Source organism: Phocoena sinus, chromosome 16, assembly GCF_008692025.1.
Source record: "Phocoena sinus isolate mPhoSin1 chromosome 16, mPhoSin1.pri, whole genome shotgun sequence".
In the NCBI taxonomy this organism is placed as follows: Eukaryota; Metazoa; Chordata; class Mammalia; order Artiodactyla; family Phocoenidae; genus Phocoena; species Phocoena sinus.
Window position 1 is genome coordinate 549,032 of NC_045778.1, and position 23,625 is coordinate 572,656.

The following is a 23,625-nucleotide window of genomic DNA, read 5'->3' on the forward strand; positions in this document are numbered from 1 at the left end:
TTGTGGCGAGCGGGGCCCACTCTTCGTTACGGTGCATGAGCTTCTCATTGTGGTGGCTTCTCTTGTTGTGGAGCACAGGCTCTAGGTTCGCGGGCTTCAGTAGTTGTAGCTCTTGGGCTCTAGAGCGCAGGCTCAGTACTTGTGGTGCAGGGCTTAGTTGCTCCATGGCATGTGGGATCTTCCTCGACCAGGGCTCGAACCCATGTCCCCTGCATTGGCAGGTGGATTCTTAACCATTGCACCACCAGGGAAATCCCTCACAGGTCTTTGTTTTTGTTTTTGGTTTTTTTGCCAGGCTTATGTGGTTTAATGAGTTTTACTTATTGGATAAAAGTGTCAATGTTGTGATGGTAAAAAAAACAAACGCAGCTCCAGTCCTCGTTTCAACCCTGTCACAGCCCAAAGGGGACTGGCCCAGTGGAAACCATGGCCACCCAGAGCCACTGTGGGGGTGGGGCCGTCTCAGGGCAAGGGGAGAGTAGGGCAGTGCAGCCTCACTCCTTGAACTTCCACTCCTGGCGGCACATGGGGCAGTGCTGTTGCACCTGCTGCACGTTGAGCCACTTGAGGATGCAGTGCGTGTGGAAGCAGTGAGAGCACTGGCCCCACACCAGCGGGCAGTCTTCACCTGGCACCTTGCAGTCTGGGCAACAGCCATTGAAGGCCATCCGGCAGATGCCACAGTTCTCATTGTTGGCCACCCAGAGCCAAGTGACCACGCCGTTCCAGCACTTGATCTTCACCTTCATGGTGCGGGAAGCCCCTGCCGACCTAATCGCGCGCTGCCCCACCTGCCTTCAGTTGGCAGTGCCGGCGCCGCGCGGGAAGATATGTCAGGTCTTTTTTAATTTACAAAATTTTTAGTTTTTAAGGAAGTTTCTGGCGAAGATAAAATCAAGCAAAATCTGCTCTTCATAGCCTACCCTCCCCAAATTTGGGGCCAAAACATACATATGCAGATATGCATAGAATAAGTAAACACCTTGGAATTATTATACCTTGATAAAGAGCATAAAGAATTAAAGAACCTGCTCTAGACAGTGAACGTTTAGCCTATTCTGTTGTATTGTAAAGGGGGTGAAAACTATTAGAGGAACAATTTAAGCTCTGAAGCTCGGAGCTGCAAGTGTGGATATCCAGTGGCCCTCACCCAGGGTAATCGTTGAAAAGATTCTGGGAAGAAACTGAGAACCTTACAAAATATCCATAGTAATAACACCTTCCTTTTATGTATTGAAGATAGTATTATCTGTTAGAAAATAGAAACTTCTCCTTGGAGTTAGATTACTATGATGTTCATATACAAAAACTAGATTGGAACATTCATTTTCATACAAGGAAAAATGTTTTTCAGACATTTATTTAAGTGATATTTATATTTATTATTAAAGTGATATTTTTCCTGATCTATCACAGACCGAAAACCTCCAGTGTACAGAGCTTGCTAGCATGGATTAACTTTCTGTAATAATTATCCTGGAAATCATATTAGCAAGGACCAAAAATCGATGGGGCAACTGTGTGCAATTTTGCTCAAGACATCCCTCATGGCGCAGTGGCAAAGAATCTGCCTGCCAATGCAGGGGACACAGATTCGAGCCCTGGTCCAGGAAGATCCCACATGCCACAGAGCAACTAAGCCCGTGCGCCACAACTACTGAGCCTGCACTGTAGAGCCCACGAGCCACAATTACTGAGTCTGTGTGCCACAACTACTGAGCCTGCGCTCTAGAGCCTGTGAGCCACAACTACTGAACCCGTGTGTCACAACTACTGAAGTCCACACGCCTAGAGCCTGTGCTCTGCAAAAAGAGAAGCCACCACAATGAGAAGTCTGCACACCGCAACAAAGAGTAACCCCCGCTCGCTGCAACTAGAGGAAGCCCACGCGCAGCAACGAAGACCCAACGCAGCCAAAAATAAATAAATAAAATAAATAAATTTACTAAAAAAAAAAAAAGACAGTCGGTGTCCATTTTACTCACTCAAATGGCAAACAAACCTGGGTTTGAACACTGAAGGGCAGAAATGCCTCTTCAACACCAGAGTTCTGGAAAATTCTCATACCTTTTTTGTAACATTCCAGGAATTGGCTAAGTGGAAATGTGGGTTATGATACCATTGGAATTCAATGAATAACTTAAAAAAAAGTCTCACATACTTTCTTTTTCTTAAACAGCTTTATTGAGACATAATTTACAAATTATATAATTCACCCATTTAAAGTGTACAATTAATGGGTTTTAGTATATATTCACTGAGTTGTGCAACTATCAATTGTGCAATCAATTTTAGAATATTTTCATCACATTCCCCCAAACCCATACCCATTAACAGTCACTTCCCACTTCCCCCCAACCTCTCCCAGCCCCTGGCAACCACTGATCTGATTTCTGTCTCTATAGATTTGCCTGCTCTGTGCATTTTATATCAACGAGATCATATGAGATGTAGGAACTTTTTTTCTTGAAGGAAGGGGTAGGGAAAGAGCAATGGTCTGCTTTTCTATTATTGTAAATTTCTTGTCATATAATATTTATAATCCTTCTGTCCCTAAATATTATCTTCCTAATTTCCATCCCAGCTGGTAATGGAAAAGAGGATGGTTCCTGACTAGTTATGGCATGGTGTTCTGCTGCACAAAGTGCGTGCTCCACTTGGACAGTGCAGGAACGGGAGGGTGTGGCAGACGCCTCTGCTCTAGTCCCCAGTGCTGCCTGTGGGTCCCCAGCCTCCTACACCACCTAACCAGGTAATAGGAGAAGCCAGATGTGTAAGGATAAGCTGGACGTCTGTGAGAAAGACTTGAGAGTCAAATACCAGAGAAATTAGCTCAAACGTCAAGTAGAAGGGACAACAGCAAGAATGGAGAGGTGATGCAGCATCTAGTGTTTAGACAGAAATCAGATCAGATTAACAGCAGGTAAAAAGCAAGCAATCAGTATCCACAGCGTTTGCCCAGGTGCTCTGATAGCCTTAGTCTAGAACACAGCTATTCCACTGGGAAACACTGAAGGGCCAATGGTCCCTTATCATTAAGTCTTTGTGTTCCGGGAGAATGGATAGGCATCCTTGGTTGCCTTCAAAATAGTCATTTTCCCCATCCCACCTCCACAACCCATATCCCCGCCTCCATTCCGGCTACGTATAGGTCTGCCAATGCCAGATACTATATTCCCATTCCTCCTTCCAGGGAGAGTCAAGCATGAGATCCAAACGTGGGAGACTGCTGGAAGACTTCTCAGAATAGATTTCCTACCTAATAAAAAGCAGATTCATGAAAAAAAAAATACCAGTGGCAAATTTGGCAAGACATTGTCTTCATTTGATCCCTGGAAGTGTAATAACCACCTTGAGACCATGAAGGGGTAAGTCAGAGGATGGCAACTTGGGAATACAGAATCCATCAAGACCTTGATGGCAATGTTGTACTTCTTTTTTCTTCTATTTTTTTTTAAGTAAAAGTATAATTTATTTATTTTTATTTGTCATTTTTAACATCTTTATTGGAGTATAATTGCTTTACAAAGATGTGTTAGTTTTTGCTTTATAACAAAGTGAATTGCTGTACTTCTGATGTAAGTAACCCCATGGTGCCTTTCTCAACTTTTTGTTATGTGAGTTTATCAACATTTAGTTGGGCTTTCTGATATTTTTTATTTTACTTTTATTTTTTTTACATCTTTATTGGAGTATAATTGCTTTAAAACAAAGTGAATCAGCTATACATATACATATATCACAATATCTCTTCACTCTTGCCTCTGCCTCCCTCCCACACTCCCTGTCCCACCCCTCTAGGTGGTCACAAAGCACCGAGCTAATATCCCTGTGCTTTGCGGCTGCTTCCCACTAGCTATCTATTTTACGTTTGGTAGTGTATATATGTCCATGCCAGTCTCTCACTTTGTCCCAGCTTACCCTTCCCTCTCCCCGTGTCCTCAAGTCCATTCTCTAGTAGGTCTGTGTCTTTATTCCCATCTTGCCCCTAGGTTCTTCATGAGCACTTTTTTTTTTTTTAGATTCCATATAAATGTGTTAGCATACGGTATTTGTTTTTCTCTTTCTGACTTACTTCACTCTGTATGACACTCTAGATCCATTCACCTCACTACAAATAGCTCAATTTCATTTGTTTTTATGGCGGAGTAATATTCCATTGTATATATGTGCCACATCTTCTTTATCCATTCATCTGTCGATGGACACTTAGGTTGCTTCCATATCCTGGCATTGTAATTAGAGCTGCAATGAACATTGTGGTACATGACTCTTTGAATTATGGTTTTCTCAGGGTATATGCCAATACTGGAATTGCTGGGTCATATGGTAGTTCTATTTGTAGTTTTTTTTTTTTTTTTTTTTTTTTTTTGCGGTACGCGGGCCTCTCACTGTTGTGGCCTCTCCCGCTGCGGAGCACAGGCTCCGGACGCGCAGGCTCAGCAGCCATGGCTCACGGGCCCAGCCGCTCCGCGGCATGTGGGATCTTCCCGGACCGGGGCACGAACCCGTGTCCCCTACATCAGCAGGCGGACTCTCAACCACTGCGCCACCAGGGAAGCCCTATTTGTAGTTTTTTAAGGAACCTCCGTACTATTTTCCATAGTGGCTGTATCAATTTACATTCTCACCAACAGTGAAAGAAGGTTCCCTTTTCTCCACACCCTCTCCAGTATTTATTGTTTCTAGATCTTTTGATGATGGCCATTCTGACGAGTGTGAGATGATACCTCACTGTAGTTTCGATTTGCATTTCTCTAAAGATTAATGATGTTGAGCATTCTTTCATGTGTTTGTTGCCAATCTGTATATCTTCTTTGGAGAAATGTCTATTTAGGTCTATGCCTATTTTTGGATTGGGTTGTTTGCTTTTTGATATTGAACTGCATGAGCTGCTCGTAAATTTAGGAGACTAAGCCTTTGTCAGTTGATTCATTTGCAAATATTTTCTCTCATTCTGAGGGTTGTCTTTTGGTCTTGTTTATGGTTTCCTTTGCTGTGCAAAAGCTTTGAAGTTTAATTATGTCCCACTTATTTTTGTTTTTATTTCCATTTCACTAGGAGGTGGGTCAAAAAGGGTCTTGCTGTGATTTACGTCATAGAGTGTTCTGCCTATGTTTTCCTCAAGAGTTTGATGGTGTCTGGCCTTACATTTAGGTCTTTAATCCATTTTGAGTTTATTTTTGTGTATGCTGTTAGGAAGTGTTCTAATTTCATTGTTTTACATGTAGCTGTCCAGTTTTCCCAGCACCATTTATTGAAGAGGCTGTCTTTCCTCCACTGTATATTCTTGCCTACTTTATCAAAGATAAGGTGACCATATGTGCGTGGGTTTATCTCTGGGCTTTCTATCCTGTTCCATTGCTCTATATTTCTGTTTCTGTGCCAGTACCATACTGTCTTGATTACTGTAGCTTTGTAGTATAGTCTGAAGTCAGGGAGCCTGATTCCTCCAGCTCCATTTTTCTTTCTCAAGATTGTTTTGGCTATTCGGGCTCTTCTGTGTTTCCATACATATTGTGAAATTTTTTGTTCTATTTCTGTGAAAAATGCCAGTGGTAGTTTGATAGGGATTGCCTTGAATCTGTAGATTGCTTTGGGTAGTATAGTCATTTTCACAATGTTGATTCTTCTAATCCAAGAACATGGTATATCTCTCCATCTATTTGTATCATCTTTAATTTCCTTCATCAGTGTCATAATTTTCTGCATACAGGTCTTTGTCTCCTTAGGTAGGTTTATTCCTAGGTATTTTATTATTTTTGTTGCAATGGTAAATGGGAGAGTTTTCTTAATTTCAATTTCAGATTTTCTATCATTAGTGTATAGGAATGCAAGAGATTTCTATGCATAAATTTTGTATCCTGCTAGTTTACAAAATTCATCAATTAGCTCTAGTAGTTTTCTGGTAGCATCTTTAGGATTCTCTATGTATAGTATCATGTGATCTGCAAACAGTGACAGCTTTACTTCTTCTTTTCCGATTTAGATTCCTTTTATTTCTTTTCCTTCTCTTATTGCTGTGGCTAAAACTTCCCAAACAATGTTGAATAATAGTGGTGAGAGTGGACAACCTTGTCTTGTTCCTGATCTTAGTGGAAATGGTTTCAGTTTTTCACCATTGAGGATGATGTTGACTGTGGGTTTGTCATATATGGCCTTTATTATGTCAAGGTAAGTTCCCTCTGTGCCTACTTTCTGGAAGGTTTTTAGCATAAATTGGTGTTGAATTTTATTGAAAGTTTCTCTGCATCTATTGAAATGATCATATGGTTTTTCTCCTTCAATTTGTTACTATGGTGTATCACATTGATTGATTTGCATATATTGAAGAATCCTTGCATTCCTGAGATAAACCCCACTTGATCATGGTGTATGATCCTTTTAATGTGCTGTTGGATTCTGTTTGCTAGTATTTTGTTGTGGATTTTTGCATCTATATTCATCAGTGATGTTGGTCTTTAGTATTCTTTCTTTGTGACATCTTTGTCTGGTTTTTGTATCAGGGTGATGGTGGCTTTGTAGAATTAGTTTGGGAGTGTTCCTCCCTCTGCTATATCTTGGAACAGTTTGAGAAGGATTAAACTGAGAAGGTGTTAACTCATCTCTAAATGTTTGATAGAATTCGCCTGTGAAGTCATCTGGTCCTCGGCTTTTGTTTATTAAGAGATTTTTTTTTATTAAGAGATTTTTAATCACAGTTTCAATTTCAGTGATTGTGATTTGTCTATTCATATTTTCTATTTCTTCCTGGTTCAGTCTCGGAAGGTTGTGCATTTCTGAGAATTTGTCCATTTCTTCCAGGTTTTCCATTTTATTGGCGTGTAGTTTCTTGTAGTAATCTCTCATGATCCTTTGTATTTCTGCAGTCTCAGTTGTTACTTCTCCTTTTTCATTTCTAATTCTATTGATTTGAGTCTTCTCCCATCTTTACTTGATGTGTCTGGATAATGGTTTATTAATTTTGTTTATCTTCTCAAAAAAACAGCTTTTAGTGTTATTGATCTTTGCTGTTGTTTCCTTCATTTCTTTTTCATTTATTTCTGATCTGATTTATATGATTTCTTTCCTTCTACTAACTTTGACGTTTCTCTGTTCTTCTTTCTCTAATTGTGTTAGGTGTAAGGTTAGGTTATTTGAGATGTTTCTTGTATCTTAAGGTAGGATTGTATTGCTATAAACTCCCCTCATAGAACTGCTTTTGCTGCATCCCATAGGTTTTGGGTCGTCGTGTTTTCATTGTCATTTGTTTCTAGATATTTTTTAATTTGCTGTTTGATTTCTTCAGTGATCTCTTGGTTATTAAGTAGTGTATTGTTTCGTCTCCATGTGTGTGCAATTTTTTAGAGATATTTTCCTGTAACTGATATCTAGTCTCATAGCGTTGTTGGCAGAAAAGATACTTGATACGATTTCACTTTTCTTAAATTTACCAAGGCTTGATTTGTGATCCAAGATATGATCTAGCCTGCAGAATGTTCCATGAGCACTTGGGAAGAATGTGCATTCTATTGTTTTTGGATGGACTGTCCTATAAATATCAGGTCCCCTACTATGATTGTGTTACTGTCGATTTCCCCTTCTATGGCTGTTACTATTTGCCTTATGTATTGAGGTACTCCTATGTTGGGTGCATACATATTCACAATTGTTATATCTTCTTCTTGGGTTGATCCGTTTGTCATTATGTAGTGTCCTCCTTTGTCTCTTATAATAGTCTTTACTTTAAAGTCTATTTTGTCTGATATGAGAATTGCTACTCCAGCTTTCTTCTGATTTCCATTTGCTTGGAATATCTTTTTCCAACCCCTCACTTTCAGTCTGGATGTGTCCGTAGGTCTGAAGTGTGTCTCTTGTAAACAGCATATATAAGGGTCTTGTTTTTGTATCCATTCAACCAATCTATGTTTTTTGGTTGGGGCATTTAATCCATTTACATTTAAGGTAATTATCGATATATATGTTCCTAGTCCCATTTTCTTAATTGTTTTGGGTTTGTTATTGTAGGTCTTTTCCTTCTCTTGTGTTTCTTGCCTAGAGACGTTCCTTTAGCATTTGTTGTAAAGCTTCTTTGGTGGTGCTGAATTCTCTCAGCTTCTGCTTGTTTGTAAAGGTTTAAATTTCTCCGTCATATGTGAATGAGATCCTTGCTGGATAGAGTAACCTTGGTTGTAGGTTTTTCCCTTTTGTCACTTTAAATATGTCCTGCCACTCCCTTCAGCAGAGTTTCTGCTGAAAGATCAGCTGTTAACCTTATGGGGATTCCCTTGTATGTTATTTGTTGTTTTTCCCTTGCTGCTTTTAATATTTTTTCTTTGTATTTAATTTTGATAGTTTGATTAATATGTGTCTTGACATTTTTCTCCTTGTATTTATCCTGTATGGGACTCTCTGTGCTTACTGGACTTTTTTTTTTTTTTTTAGTCTCAATCTTTTATTTTCTAATTCTAGCAAAAATATATCCTGTTAAATTCTTCTTTTTTCCCAAAACAAGTCTCAGTGAAAAGCAGTACATGGTGATTGCAATATTTGCAAAGGCTGTGTGTCACAAAACATCAGCAACAGAAAAGTTTATGGGAAGATATTATTGAAGCATTCTTTTTTTTTTATTTTAACATCTGTATTGGGGTAAAATTGCTTTACAATGGTATGTTAGTTTCTGCTTTATAACAAAGTGAATCAGTTATACATATACATATGTTCCCATATCTCTTCCCTCTTGCATCTCCCTCCCTCCCACCCTGCTTACTGGACTTGATTAGAGAAGTTTTCCAGTATAATTTCTTCAAATATTTTCTCAGTCCCTTTCTTTTTCTCTTCTTGTTCTGGGACCTCTATAATTCGAATGTTGGTGACTTTAATGTTGTTCCAGAAGTCTCTGAGACTGTCCTCAATTCTTTTCATTCTTTTTTCTGTATTCTGCTCTGCAGTAGTTATTTCCATTCTTTTGTCTTCCAGGTCACTTACCTGTTCTTCTGCCTCAGTTATTCTGCTACTGATCCTCTCTAGAGAATGTTTAATTTCATTTATTGTGTTGTTAATCATTGTTTGTTTTCTCTTTGGTTCTTCTATGTCCTTGTTAAATGTTTCTTATATTTTCTCCATACTATTTCCAAGATTTTAGATCATCTTTACTATCATTATTCTGACTTCTTTTTCAGGTAGACTGCCTATATCCTCTTCATATGTTATGTCTGGTGGGTTTTTACCTTGCTCCTTCATCTGCTGTGTGTTTCTCTTTCTTCTCACTTTGCTTATTTTACTGTATTTGGGGTCTCCTTTTCACAGGCTGCAGGTTCGTAGTTCCCATTGTTTTTGGTGTCTGTCCACAGTGGCTAAGGTTGGTTCTGTGGGTTGTGTAGGCTTTCTGGTGGAGGGGACTAATGCCTGAGTTCTGTTGGATGAGGATGGATCTTGTCTTTCTGGTGGGCAGGTCCATGTCTGATGGTGTGTTTTGGGGTGTCTGTCACCTTATTATGATTTTAGGCAGCCTCTCTGCTAATGGCTTGGGTTGTGTTCCTGTCTTGCTAGTTGTTTGGCATAGGGTGTCCAGCACTGTAACTTGCTGGTTGTTGAGTGGAGCTGGGTCTTAACGTTGAGATGGAGATCTCTGGAAGATTTTCGTCATTTGATATTACATGGAGCTGGGAGGTCTCTTGTGGACCAGTGTCCTGAACTTGGCTCTCCCACCTCAGAGGCACAGCCCTGACACCTGGCTGGAGCACCAAGAGCCTGTTATCCACACAGCTCAGAATAAAAGGGAGAAAAAAAGGAAGAAAGAAAGGAAGAGATAAAATAAAATAAAATGAAATAACATAAAGTAAAATAAAATAAAGTTATTAAATAAGAATAATTTTTTAAAAATTTAAATGTAATAAAAATAAAGAAAGAAGAGTGCAACTAGACCAAAAAACAAGTCCACAAATTATAACAAGTGCTAAAAACTATGCTAAAAAAAAAGAAAAAAAAAGGACAGACAGAACCCTAGGACAAATGGTAAAAGCAAAGCTATACAGACAAAATCACACACAGAAGCATAGACATGCACATGCACAAAAAAAGAAAAAGGGGGGAAATATATATATATATCGTTGCTCCCAAAGTCCACCTCCTCAATTTGGGATGATTTGTTGTCTGTTCAGGTATTCCACAGATGCAGGGTACATCAAGATGATTGTGGAGATTTAATCCGCTGCTCCTGAGGCAGCTCGGAGAGATTTCCCTTTCTCTTCTTTGTTCGCACAGCTCCCGGGGCTCAGCTTTGGATTTGGTCCCGCCTCTTCATGTAGGTGCCCTGAAGGCATCTGTTCTTCACTCAGACAGGACAGGGTTAAAGGAGCAGCTGCTTCAGGGGCTCTGGCTCATTCAGGCCGGGGAGAGGGAAGTGTATGGGGTGCAGGGCGAGCCTGCAGCTGCAGCGCCCAGCTTGACGTTGATGTTGCAACAGCCTGAGGCGCGCCGTGTGTTCTCCCGGGGAAATTGTCCCTGGATCCCGGGACCCTGGCAGTGGCGGGCTGCACAGGCTCCCCGGAAGGGGGGTGTGGATAGTGACCCGTGCTTGCACACAGTCTTCTTGGCGGCAGCAGCAGCCTTAGCGTCTCATGGCCGTCTCTGGGGTCCGCGCTGTTAGCGGTGGCTCGCGCCCGTCTCTGGATCTCCTTTAAGCAGCGTTCTTAATCCCCTCTCCTCGCGCACCGGGAAACAAAGAGGGAAGAAAAAGTCTCCTCTTGCCTCTTCGGCAGGTCCAGACTTTTCCCCGGACTCCCTCCCGGCTAGCTGTGGCGCACTAGCTCTCTTCAGACTGTGTTCACGCCGCCAACCCCAGTCCTCTCTCTGCGCTCTGACCAAAGCCCAAGCCTCAGCTCCCAGCCCCGCCCGCCCCGGCGGGGGAGCAGACAAGCCTCTCGGGCTGGTGAGTGCTGGTCGGCCCTGAACCTCTGTGCGGGAATCTCTCCACTTTGCCCTCCGCACCCCTGTGCCTGCGCTCTCCTCCGCGGCTCCGAAGTTCCCCTCAGTCTCCGCCCACGAAGGGGCTTCCTCGTGTGTGGAAACCTTTCTTCCTTCATTGCTCCCTCCCACTGGTGCAGGTCCCGTCCCTATTCTTTTGTCTCTGTTTTTGCTTATTTCTTTTGCCCTATCCAGGTACGTGGGGAGTTTCTTGCCTTTTGGGAGGTCTGAGGTCTTCTTCCAGTGTTCAGTAGATGTTCTGTAGGGGTTGTTCCAAATGTAGATGTATTTTGAAGTATTTGTAGGGAGGAAGGTAATCTCCACGTCTTGGTCTTCCGCCATCTTGAATGCCCTCCCTCTGGGCTTTCTGATATTTTTTATAGGAAGTATCCTAGAATGATATACAATAATGAGTATATTACTTTCAGAGGATCATTGGTTATAATCTTGTTTACAAGACAAGTATGCAGTTGTACTTCCTTTGTGATTTTTCCTTTGATTTCTCCTTGGAAAAATCCTCCCAGTGGATGCCATACTTGGTCAGTATTCCAACAACTTGGGTGTCTTTGTGGACTAGGAGATCCTAAGAACCAATGGGAGAACGTATAATATTACATGGCAGTGAAGGCGCCCCAGAAACAGTGGGATCATGGAAACACCAAGTTCAATGCCATAAATCAGCAGTATGTGGTGGAGTATATCAGCCTTTTGAAGTTGGGGTGGGTGTGAGAACAGGTGGGGAGGCTGAGTTTCTTTGTGATGTGGGTCCTAAACATCAGGTTTCCACAGGTAATGCTTCAGATCAAATTATATCTGGGCCAACTGACCAGGGCCTTGTCAACAACAACATTTCAATTTTCCATGATATACCTCTGTAAAGATTTTTTTTTTTTTTTTGCTGTACACGGGCCTCTCACTGTTGTGGCCTCTCCTGCTGCAGAGCACAGGCTCCGGATGCGCAGGCTCAGCGGCCGTGGCTCACGGGCCCAGCCGCTCCGCGGCACGTGGGATCTTCCCAGCCCAGGGCACGAACCCGTGTCCCCTGCATCGGCAGGCGGACTCTCAACCACTGTGCCACCAGGGAAGCCCTGTAAAGATTTTTAAGGCAATTCTTGGCTGGAAACCAGAGCATATCATTTTTTCTCTTTTTTTAAAATTAATTTTTATTGGAGTATAGTTGATTTACAATGTTGTGTTAGTTTCAGGTGTACAGAAATGTGAATCAGTTTTATATATATATATATATATATATATATATATATATATATATATATATATATCTCCAGTCTTTTTTAGATTCTTTTCCCATCTAGGTCATTACAGGGTATTGAGTAGAGTTCCCTGTACTATACAGTATATATACAATGGAATATTACTCGGCCATGAAAAAGAGCGAAATAATGCTACTTGCAGAACATATCATTTTCATTAAGGTTTTAGATTTAGCAAAGGTCAAAAGCAGGGCCCAAACTCCCCAAGATCAACACACTGTGACACTGCCCAGAAGCAGTTCTGATAGCTCTTGAACCAAAAATTTATGTTCCTTTTTAAGTTGAAATGATACAGTGCTGCCTGGTGGTGCTACCCCTTCTGGAAAGTGACAGGCTCTTATGCCAAGCAACTCTGCTCTACCCCATCTTAATCCCCATCCCCACATTAGGGAAAGTCAAGAACCAGAAAGTGTGTGCACACTCCCTTCAAGCAAGTACCTCCTTCTTCAAGCAAGAGTGTGTTCTGCAAAAGCCTCTTTGGACCACCCCAGCTCAATGTAGGGCTCCCCTGCCTGTGCCCTAAACAAACTTCTGTGCTATCAGTGGTTGGATCCAGCTCTGCCTCTGCAAAACCAGTGAGACAACGGAAACACCACGCTTTGAGGCTTCCACATAAACATGGACTCTGTGTGTTTATTTTTTAAAATGCACCTATAAGCAACATGAAACAAAAAACTAGACATGGGTGGTTTGCTGGATTTCTTGTGAACTTTTAGTTGTAGAGAATAGGAATGAAATTGGGGTCTTACAGCATCTACGAACAGCAGTCACAACGCTCCACTCAATTATCTAATAGGTCAAACAACACATTAGACTGCAGATATTAGTAATTTGTATTCTTTACTCTGTGCCATACGTCCCAAGGTCAGGGACTGGTACATCACAACAGACTTATCCCTGTTGTCAAGGACATTTGGAAGGGTTCCTGAACCAGCAACTTAGAGAGGAATGTCCAGTCCCCCTATCTTGGTAGGTCAAGCTAGCTGGACCAAACTGCTCAGCTAGCAGTGGTGCTTGCCTCAAACTTTCAGAGGAGGGGTTTCCTTTCAGAGTTAATCTGGAGTGGAAGAAGCTACCTGGAAGTGGAAGAAAGCCAGATCCTGAGGTCAAAGAGGCAAATAACACAGTTCTGGGGGGGTGCGATTGGGGCAGGCTGGGTAGATAAATAGCCAGATTACCACAAGGCAAGTTGCTATGTGCTGTAACAGAAGATCCAGGAGGAGGAAGTGAGGAACACTGGAGAGGATGGAAGTGGGCTGATTCGAGAAGTCTTCACTTAAGAAGTGATACTGGAATACTACTCAGCCATAAAAAAGAATCAAATAACGCCATTTGCAGCAACATGGATGGACCTAGACATGATCATACTAAGTGAAGTCAGTAAGATAGAGAAAGACAAATATATGATATCATGTACACAAGGAATATTAAAAAATGATGCAAGTGAAACTTATTTACAAAACAGAAATAGACTGACAGACATAGAAAACAAACTTATGCTTACCAAAGGGGAAAGGGGGGGAGGCATAAATTAGGAGTTTGGGGTTAACAGTTACAAACTACTATATGTAAAATCGATAGCCATCCGCACCCCCGGCCTGGGCCTCGACTTGGACCTGGATGGGGCAGTGCCAGAGAAGGCCAGCTGCCTCCCAGCGCTGCTTGCTCGAGGTTCTGCAAACGCAGTGGGATGTGCCTTGGTCCAAAGAATCAAACATGTATACGGATCCCGAGACACAAAGGCCTGAAGGAGGCCCACTTCACCAAGAACATGAGGCAGTAGGATACCAAGCACAGCAGGATTGTGCTGATCTGCGCCCAGCGGTCCCTGTGTGCAACCTTCTCGGTCCAGACCTGTGGAGAAGGCCTGCGGGCCAGTGGCCTGAGGGTGGACAGCCAGAAGCAGAGGATCCATCCGGCGGTGTGTGTTCATGTCTTCCGAGATCGTCTTCCTGTTGGAAGGCGTTGAGTTGGGGGCAGATGGCAAGGTCGCATCTTACGCCAAGTTCCTGTACCCACCAACACCCTGGTCAAGCTCAAGCCGGACCGCTCGGCCCAGCGACCCCGCCCTCTGCTGGGGTCCAGATGTAACCCTGTCCCGCCCAGCGCGGCGCCGGCGGGCTCGGGACCTTCGGGATGACTGGATTGCTGGCTAAGCAATACTGTGGAGAAACCGTGTTTACTGTTGTGTAGGATTTGGTTCTTTGGGTCTTTCTTTGTTTCCTCAGGGAACAGAAACTGGTTAAACAGCGGAGTCTGCTGAAGTTGTGACTTGAACCACACTTGACCCTCCAGCAGAGAGGAGACTGACCACCTCACAGCCCTGCCTCCCCGCAAGGGTGAGGCAGCATTCTTTCTCCCGGCAGGAAGTGGGAGCCGCCTGGGCTGGAGCACCGCCACACTAAGCAGACCCCAGGGCTGGTCGTTGTCCTTCTGGGCAGGTCTGAGGCCAGCACGCCAGCTTCCCCACGCACATGTGGCCCAGTTCCTCTGCTTGCTGCCCCACAGGAAACACTGAAGTCCGCGGGCTGGAGCTTCTCCTTCACGGGTCAGCTGCTCTCAAAAAGGACCAGGTTGGCCGGGCCATTAAGCGGCTTCCATACTGCTGTCCCATGAATTGTCACTAGAGAGGCTCCAGGACAGCCCCACCCTGCATCCTACCCCTGTGCACTGGCGCTTTTGCAGAAAGGAAACACCAGCCCTCGTCAGCGTGCTCAACCACCAGCAACTCGGGGAGACCCCAGCAGGGGAGCAGGATGGCCCCTCCCACCCTGCTGGCTGCTGTTCCTTCTTCCTCAGTCACTCACTTGGGCTAAGGGATGGGAGAACTGCAGGATGGAGCGTGAAGCCCAAGTCTGTACCCGGCCTTATTTATTGAGGAGTGCCTCTGCCCTGTCCTCCCCATCACGACCCCCAAAGCCCACGTGCACCAACGGGGGATTGAAAGATGAAGCTGCTAGACCCTGATAGCTCTTCGGGAAAGTGACCTGTCCTGCCACCACAGCGTCTCAAGGACACTCCTGTTGCAGGCACTGCAAGGGACCAACTTCCAAAATGTACGTCCTGGTTTACAATTAGCCTTTAGGAACACATCTTCCTGGGAATTTCTATACAGATGTTAGAATGGCTGATACAGTAACTTAAGTTTGTGTGTTTATTAGTGAGAATTAGTCATTCACCAAACCCGTCTGTAACCTTCCCTTAGTGCAATGTGTCCTTTCTTTTTCTTAACATTTTTATTGGAGTATAATTGCTTTACAATTGTGTGTTAGTTTCTGGTGTATAAAAAAGTGAATCAGCTATACATATACATATATCCCCATATCTCTCTATGTGTCCTTTTTAATAACATCAAGAGCTGCCACTGTGTGATACTCAAGTGAAACCAGTATTTATGGCACTAAACTTCAGCCTGAACTGTCACCCCCTAGAACCAGCCCAGACATCTGTGTCCAAGGGCCTGTGGCCACTCCCTCATCACCTGTGAGGCCCTGTGGACTTAAACGTGAGCTATGTGGCTATCTGACCTCACTGTCTAGTTATGCGTCATGGATCTCTTCGCAAAAAGTAATGTATTTGTGGTTTAAGTAAAATTTAGTTTTGCAAAAAATAAAATAAAATCGATAAACAACAAGACCTACCATATAGCACAGAGAACTGTATTCAATATCTTGTAATAACCTATAATGGAAAAGAATATGAAAAACAATATATATGTTTGTATATGTAAATATATATATGTATACTGAATCATTTTGCTATACACCTGAAACACTGTAAATCAACTATACTTCAATTTTTTAAAAAAAGTATTAGAACTGATAGGAAAGTACGTAGAAAGTTGCCCTGGAGAATAGGGATATTATAGAGAAAGCCGTTTGGGCAAGGTAAATCAATAGCATGTGTACAATAATGAATAACAACATGTACACATTGTATTTAGGGCACAATGAGTATTTTAGATAGAGAATAATGTACTTTATATTCAGGGAAAGGGAGTAGTTGGAATGGAAACAATGGGAGCAGAGAAAGGTAAATGGAGAAAGATGAGATGATAAGAAAGATGAAATGAAAGGACCATCCCTCGTAAAGAGTCTGGCAGCTCAGGAAAATGGCCTTGGAACTACTGCAGGGTTCACGTGCCTGCAGGGCCAGGCTCTTCATGTAAAGGATGAAGAAGACATGTGAAGGCGGGGATGAACTATGCCATCTGAACGGGGCCGTGCTCCCTAGTTCCAGGAGATTTTTATCATTTGAGACTATAGGCCAACATCCTCAACTCGTTAGGAAAATGTTTATTGAAATATACTTGACATATAACATTGTGCAAATTTAAAGTGTACACATCAATTTAATACATTTCATATTGTAGTGTGACTGTCATTGTAGCGATAATTAGCACCTCTATCAGGTTACATAACTATCATTTCCTTTCAGTGGTTGGTATAATTAAGTTCCAGTCTCTTAGCAACTTTGATGACTATAATACTATTGTTGTCTATATTCAGTATGCTGTACATTAGATCAGTTCTTTAAAAATGTTAAAAGAAGCCAGAAAGCCAGCTACAAAAATCTTCTAATTTTTCAATGTTGACAGCTAATTTAAAATCAATGATTTCAACAGTTTGTTGGTCAAAAAAAGCATTTCTAAAGGTACATTTGTCTGGACTTGAGGGCGTCTAGATTTTTACTCAACGCTAAGCAATGCTGCAAAGTACATAAATTGCATATGTGTTATCTGTATTCATGGTTTACTCACATTGAATTTTTAAATCAGATTTGAAAACCCACAGTACCTAATGAGTCTATTAATGGCAATTAATAGACTGTAGCCTGTCTACATGTAGCCTGTCTCTCAGTTCAGGAGACAGGCTACATGTAAGGACTCTGAGATTAGAAGTCCAGCCCTAGGACTGAAACAGATTTATTCGGTGACCTTGAACAAGGTCATTAACCAGGAGTTCACACTAGCATCTGGGTCTGCTGTGAGAGGAGCTAACCGAAGGGATTTAAAATATTTAGCTCCCTCCCAATGCGTGATTCGAGAATTCATGATACTCTCCTTGTCTGTAAGTTTAAAGTCTGTCTCATTTGGACAGTTCCCATGAATTTTGCCAAAGTTATCAGCATACTATGAAACCCCAAAATGAGAGTTATGCACTATCCGCTGAATGCAAACTTTCGCAACAATGTAAAAACAAAAACAAAACAACCCCAGATATTCCTTTTACAAATCACACCATATATTTTCCAGGAAAGAATCGTTCTGTTTAAGTCAATTTTTTTTCAGTCCCTTAGGCTCTGCAACTAACTTCCTTATAAAGCACAGTAGAAAAGTGAGAATGTATTCAATATTTTAAGCCTCAGAAGCAAATAAGTTGCTGGAAGAAGCTAATATTTACTTCTCTGCTTATCCACTCGTATCTGTGTATGACCCTTGAGTCGAGGCTGTGAAAAGTTCTCATTTACACTGTTCCTTATTTGGAGAATGCATTCAGTCAAGTATAGTGGACTCTTCTTAACTTTGATGGTAAAGTATATTTAATATTCTTATGCTGTATTTTATAAACCTAGCCATGTACTGCACAGGTATGCACAATCATTATTTTAACAGGGTCAGTCCAATTAATAAATTTTATATACTCCAAAATTATTGTGTGGTACATGGAACCATACTTTCCCTATTCATCAGTATGAAATTCTCTTTCACTTTGATATGGTTTGGTGTGGGTCTTTAATAACGCCCCCAATCTCATCCAACCTATTAATGGCATTAAAAACTAATGCTCATGTTTCTCATTTGTGAACTTTGTGGGTTTTCTTCAGCATTAAAAATGAGTTGGTCGCCCTTGTGGAACCCCTATAGCTACTTCCTCTAAAGAACATACAGCATCGATCTCACAAAATCACTGCGCACGCTTCACTTTTGTGCATCGTCAGTATCGTGACGTGTTTCCTCCCTCATCCTCACTGTTCCCCTGTGCCCCTTCCTCTCCAGCCACACATCACCCGCTCCGACAGTTCTGCCCTTGTTTGCTACATTCCTATCCGCTGCCTTTTTTCGGCCTTCCCAGCTTCACGCAGACCTGACTCGTTTGGCATCTGTGTGCATTTCTGGCCCTCCAACCTCCTACACGTGGCTCATGCATGGCTCTGCCCAAGCCCATCCTCTGACTGCAGGCTTTGTCTCCCTCGCCCGCTCCACAAAACCCACCGCTTGTGTTCTATTGCCCTTTATGTTCAGAACGGCCTCCCACGAACATTCATACACCTCCTTACTATGCTGCCCCAGATCATTTCTCCAGAAGGGCTTCCTAGTCTGCAAGCGCCCCTGCTCCTGTGTCTGCAAGTCACACTCTCAGATGTTCCTGCCCTATTTGTAGCTATTCCCTTTTGTCCCTGAAGGATTTTATTTGGAGACTTAATTTTTTTCTGGATACTTTCTTTACAGAAATGATCAGGGACACTGCAGCAGTATATGTTAAATAAACATGTATAATATTTATTTGTAAGTAAGTTATGCAAACACATGGGCAGGTACTTCTATTACTTGATGGTCACATGGACAAGTGAGAGCAGAACCAAATTGCTTCTCACACGGGAGAAACTTACATTTTTGCTGTATGGTATTTTAACAACCACTACTATCAGGAAATTTAAACTTTTAAATAAAAATGCCAGGTCAGGGCTTCCCTAGTGGCGCAGTGGTTGAGAGTCCTACTGCCGATGCAGGGGACACGGGTTCGTGCCCCGGTCCGGGAAGATCCCACATGCCGCAGAGCGGCTGAGCCCGTGAGCCATGGCCGTTGAGCCTGCGCGTCCGGAGCCTGTGCTCCGCAGCGGGACAGACCACAACAGAGAGAAGCCTGCGTACCACAAATGCCAGGTCAACATTTAGAATATTTGTTAAAATGTTTAATATTTGCTAAATTTTTTTTAAACATCAACTTTTTTTGTTTTAATATTTATCTCTTTATAAAGTTGCACCAGGTCTATTTGCGGCTTGACAGCTCCTTAGCTGCGGCATGCGGGCTCCTTAGTTGCGGCATGCATGTGGGATCTAGTTCCCTGACAAGGGATCGAACCTGAGCCCCCTGCATTGGGTGCGTGGAGTCATCCACTGAGCCACCAGGGAGGTCCCTGTTAAAATTTAATGTTTGTTAAAAAGGCTTTTTAAAACTGCCTTTGTCATAGATGTAAGAATGCATGATTCTTAGAATCTTTGAGTACTTTCACCCTGTATAGTATATAAGACTTGAATTGAATGAAAATGTGTGCCTTTAAATATCTTTGAAAGAAAACACTATCATTACGTCTTTTTCAACTACAGCAGTTTACTAAACTAGCTTTTGGAGGAACCATTTGTCACCACTTTGCTGTAATAAAACTCCATGCAGTTTCCAAAAACTGTAATTCTCTATCTGTCTATATTCCCTTGGACCAGATGTGAACTGATGCAAAAATAATAATAATCAATAGCAATTACAAGCTTTGAACTCACTGCACTAAGGTCGTACGGCAGGCTGCCCAGCCTCTCTTCATATGATAGCTCCCAGTCTCGGAAAAAATTCATGCTAAATAAATAGCTCACTGCCTTGCCCAAAGGCTCACAAAATGCCGTTTGTCCTCAACCAGAAAAGTCATTAAAAGAAAATGTGGGGATTCAGGGTCTTCATTTGGTCTCCTCCAAACAATCCATCGAGCACGATTTCCCTTCTTTTGAAACTTCTGTTGCACTTACACTCTGTGTCACTCACTTTCACAGTAAACCATACTGTCTTCTCTTTCTCTGTGTGTTTGTCTTCCTGCCACCGTCTTCTGTGGAAATGCTAGCGGCAGGGACCATGACTATTCTCTGCTCATTTCAGCATTGGTTGGAGGGAGAGAGACAGGCAAGCAAACAGGCAAGTACCATCAAATGTGATGTGTGATTCTTGAAGCCAGCAGCGGGGCCATGAGAGCACATTTAGCGGGATTTGAGCTGGTTGTAAAGAGTCCAGGATGAGCTCTGGACTAAGTGACTTCTAAGAAGCAATCTGGAGGTGAGTAGGCCTCAGCCCAGTGAACAAGCGTTGGGGGAGCAGAGGAGTTTTCCCCAGAGTTTAAATTGCATCCCAGAGGTGAGAAAGAGCAGAGCACATTAAAGGACAAGAAATACGTCAGTAGACTTGGAGTTTACAGTCGTGGTGAGGATTGGAGACGGGGAATGAAGCTCTAAAAATAAGCTGAGACCAAGAGACACAGGAGGATATTTGGTCTTGCATCTTCAGTGTAACGGAGGGTTAGGGAAGGTTCTGAGCAAGCGTGTGACTAATTGTGGCTGGACTTCGGGAAGGTCTTTCTGGCTGTGTTGCGGAGAGATGGCGGGAGGGGGGCTGCGGCGGGGACCCAGGTGAGGGCGGGGCTGCGCTGGACCGGGGCAGGGGATGGGGAGGGACGGTTGCACTCGCTTCCTATTTGCTGGTGGAGTAAATGGGAAAGACTAGGTCGTGATTGTTTGGGAGGCTGTGGGAGGAGGAGGGGCAGGAGGATACCCGTGTTTCCAGTTTAGTCAGCTGCGCGTAGGCTAGTAATTCTAGAGCAGGACTGCGGTCCTCAGGGCGTGGGCCAGCAGCGTTCGCACCACCTGGGAACTGATGAAAAATGCAAATTCCCCAGCTCCACTCCGGACCCAGTGAGTGAGAAATGTGTCCGCGGAGGAGACAAGCGACCTGCGTTTTAACCACCTTCCAGGGATCCTGGTGCGTGCTTAAGCTTGAGAACCAATGTTTCAGCTCATGGTTCTTCAAACTGTTTTGCTCAGCACCCTTAAAAATGTTTGAAAAACTATGTACAATTAACACATTTTAAATTTGACATCCAAACATTTTCTTTGCAAAGGATGTAATTTCTAGCATATCAAAAATTATTATATCTTTTAAATACCGTCAATCAATTCAAAATACTCTAGCAATTTGGTATCCACCATCGCACATTGAGAAGATAAACACGCTAAAAAAAATAAACAAGCTCTTTTTAAAAACAGTTTAGCAATTTCAAAATGTACCTTCATTCCTTGACCATTCATATTCTTTTAATTTCCATAACTGAATTTTATACTATATTCTATTATAGTATATTCTATATTCTATTAATCAATATTTATCTGCAACAAAATATGAATGTAATAAAATATTCACCCTCAACTTAGATATAATTATTTTAGCACATAAGATAGTATAACTTTTTATAATTTTGATAATAACTATTAACATAAAACATAAAATATTATTGAAGTATATCTCCTAATGAGATGAGTAGGGCCTTTAAATTTTAATTCATATATCTGTGGATAAATATTACATATTAATAAAATAAAACAAGCTTTGCATCAGTTCTATTCATATTTTTCTTTTTATAATGCAGATTTAAAAAAAAAACAAAACGAAACACCCTGTTTGTATAATAAGTACATAGAAGGAGTGAAAGGAGTTTTATTATAGCAATTCTACCTAATTCTCTGAACTCCTTCTAGGATATATGCCAAAATATTACAGAATCACCTATCATCAAATATGTCTGGTCGAGCTTTCCTTGTCGTCCAGTGGTTAAGACTCTGCGCTTCCACTGCAGGGGATGCGGGTTCAATACATGGTCAGGGAAGTTCCGCTTGCCACACAGTGAGACTGAAAAAAAAAAAAAAAGTCCGGTGGGCTGTAACTTCTCTGTGAAATGGGAGGCCAAGTCATCCCTTGAGAGTAAAGGTGAAATGTGAGGTGGGCACATGGAAGAGAAAGGATTTCGGGGGAGGGGGTGGGAGTGGAAGAGAGTGAGGACAGAGAGCATAAGTGGATTGTTGGGCAGTCTTTAGGCCCTGAAACACTAAGGATACAAATGACTGAATCAACGAACTAATGCGAGCATGTCATTGAGTTGCCGCTGTTTTGAAATAGATTTCCGATCAACTGAGCAAAACTTAGTCGCACAGAATCTGTTACAGACAGAACAATGGCCCCTCAGAGATGTCATGTCCAAATCCCCCTGTGAATATGTTACTTTATACGACAAAACGGACTTTTGTAGAAGTGATTAAAGTTTAAGAACTTGAGGTGGGAAGGGTATCCTGGGTTATCCGGCGGCCCACTGTCATCACAAAGGTCCTGTTAGTGAAAGAGGCTAGGCCGGGGAGTCAGAGTCAGAGAGGAAGGTTGAAGCCAGAGGCAGTGGTCGGAGCGACGACGGGGATAGAGGCCACGAGCCCAGGATGCAGGCGCCTCCAGGAGCTGGAAAGTCAAGGAGATGAAACTCCCCTGGAGCCTGAGAAGGAACCAGGCCTGCCCACACCTTAAGTTTAGGACTTCTGCCTCCAGAACGGTAAGATCATATAATTTTCTTGTTTCAAGCACTCAGTTTGTTTTGATTTATTACAGCAGCAATAACAAAGGAACACACTCACCCCTTCAGCCCTGTGTAGACAGTGCTTCTCAAGCTGGAACGTGCAGTCATCTGGGACTTTGTCAACATGCAGCCTCTGATCCGGTAGGGCTGGGGAGCGAGACTGCGATTCTGCACATCCAACAAGCTCCAGGCGAGGCTGGTGCTGCTGGGCCACAGGCCACACTCTGAGTAGAAAGGACCTAGAAGGCAATGTCGAGACAGAGAGAGAAACAGTTCTTCTGAGCATATAGCATGAGTCTTCCATTTGTATAGTTGCCCTGAATTTATACATTATGATTACATTTTTAAAATAATTAAATTTCTTTCTTTATGGCTGCATTGGGTCTTTGTTGCTGCATGCATGCTTTCTCTAGTTGCAGCGAGCGGGGGCTACTCTTTGTTGTGGTGCACGAGCTTCTCATTGCGGTGGCTTATTTGTTGTGGAGCACGGGCTCTCGGGTGCACGGGCTTCAGTAGTTGTGGCACACGGGCTCAGTAGTTGTGGCACATGGGCTCCAGAGCACAGGCTCAGTAGTTGTGGTGCACAGGCTTAGTTGCTCCACGGCATGTGGGATCTTCCTGGACCAGGGCTCGAACCCGTGTCCCCTGAATTGGCAGGAGGATTCTTAACCACCATGACTGCATTTTATAAACAGAGTTGCTATGAGATATGTGAGGTCGGATCTTAACAAACGGCACCGCAAAACAGAGGAAAGCTTCAAGTGAGCTTTATTAGGGAGCGCTCCCGGGCGAGGTTCACTGGCCCAAGAAAAAGGGGCCAGAGAAGTCGCACCCGGGCGAGGGTTGGGCAAGATTTTATAGGGGAAGAAGGGAAAGGGGTGTGGTGAATCTGGGAGGGCGCAGGGTATTCCTTATTTGGTGGTCTTTTCGGGTATCCTGGGGGACCGTTAGTCCCGCCCCTCGAAAGGTGGGAAGGCTGGGCCGGGTGCAAAGTCCCCAGGTCAGTTCCTGGAACTGGGTGGTCCGGAAA

At 42.9% G+C, this 23,625-nt stretch overlaps 1 protein-coding gene across 1 annotated transcript; it reads right to left on the bottom strand.

Annotated features, from left to right (window-relative positions):
• Window positions 1–301: 301 nt before the first annotated feature.
• Window positions 302–751, bottom strand: LOC116741906 (anaphase-promoting complex subunit 11-like). The gene has a single exon (XM_032609081.1). The coding sequence runs from the start codon at window positions 747–749 to the stop codon at window positions 495–497; it is 255 nt and encodes an 84-aa protein (XP_032464972.1). The 5' UTR covers window positions 750–751; the 3' UTR covers window positions 302–494.
• Window positions 752–23,625: the final 22,874 nt, after the last annotated feature.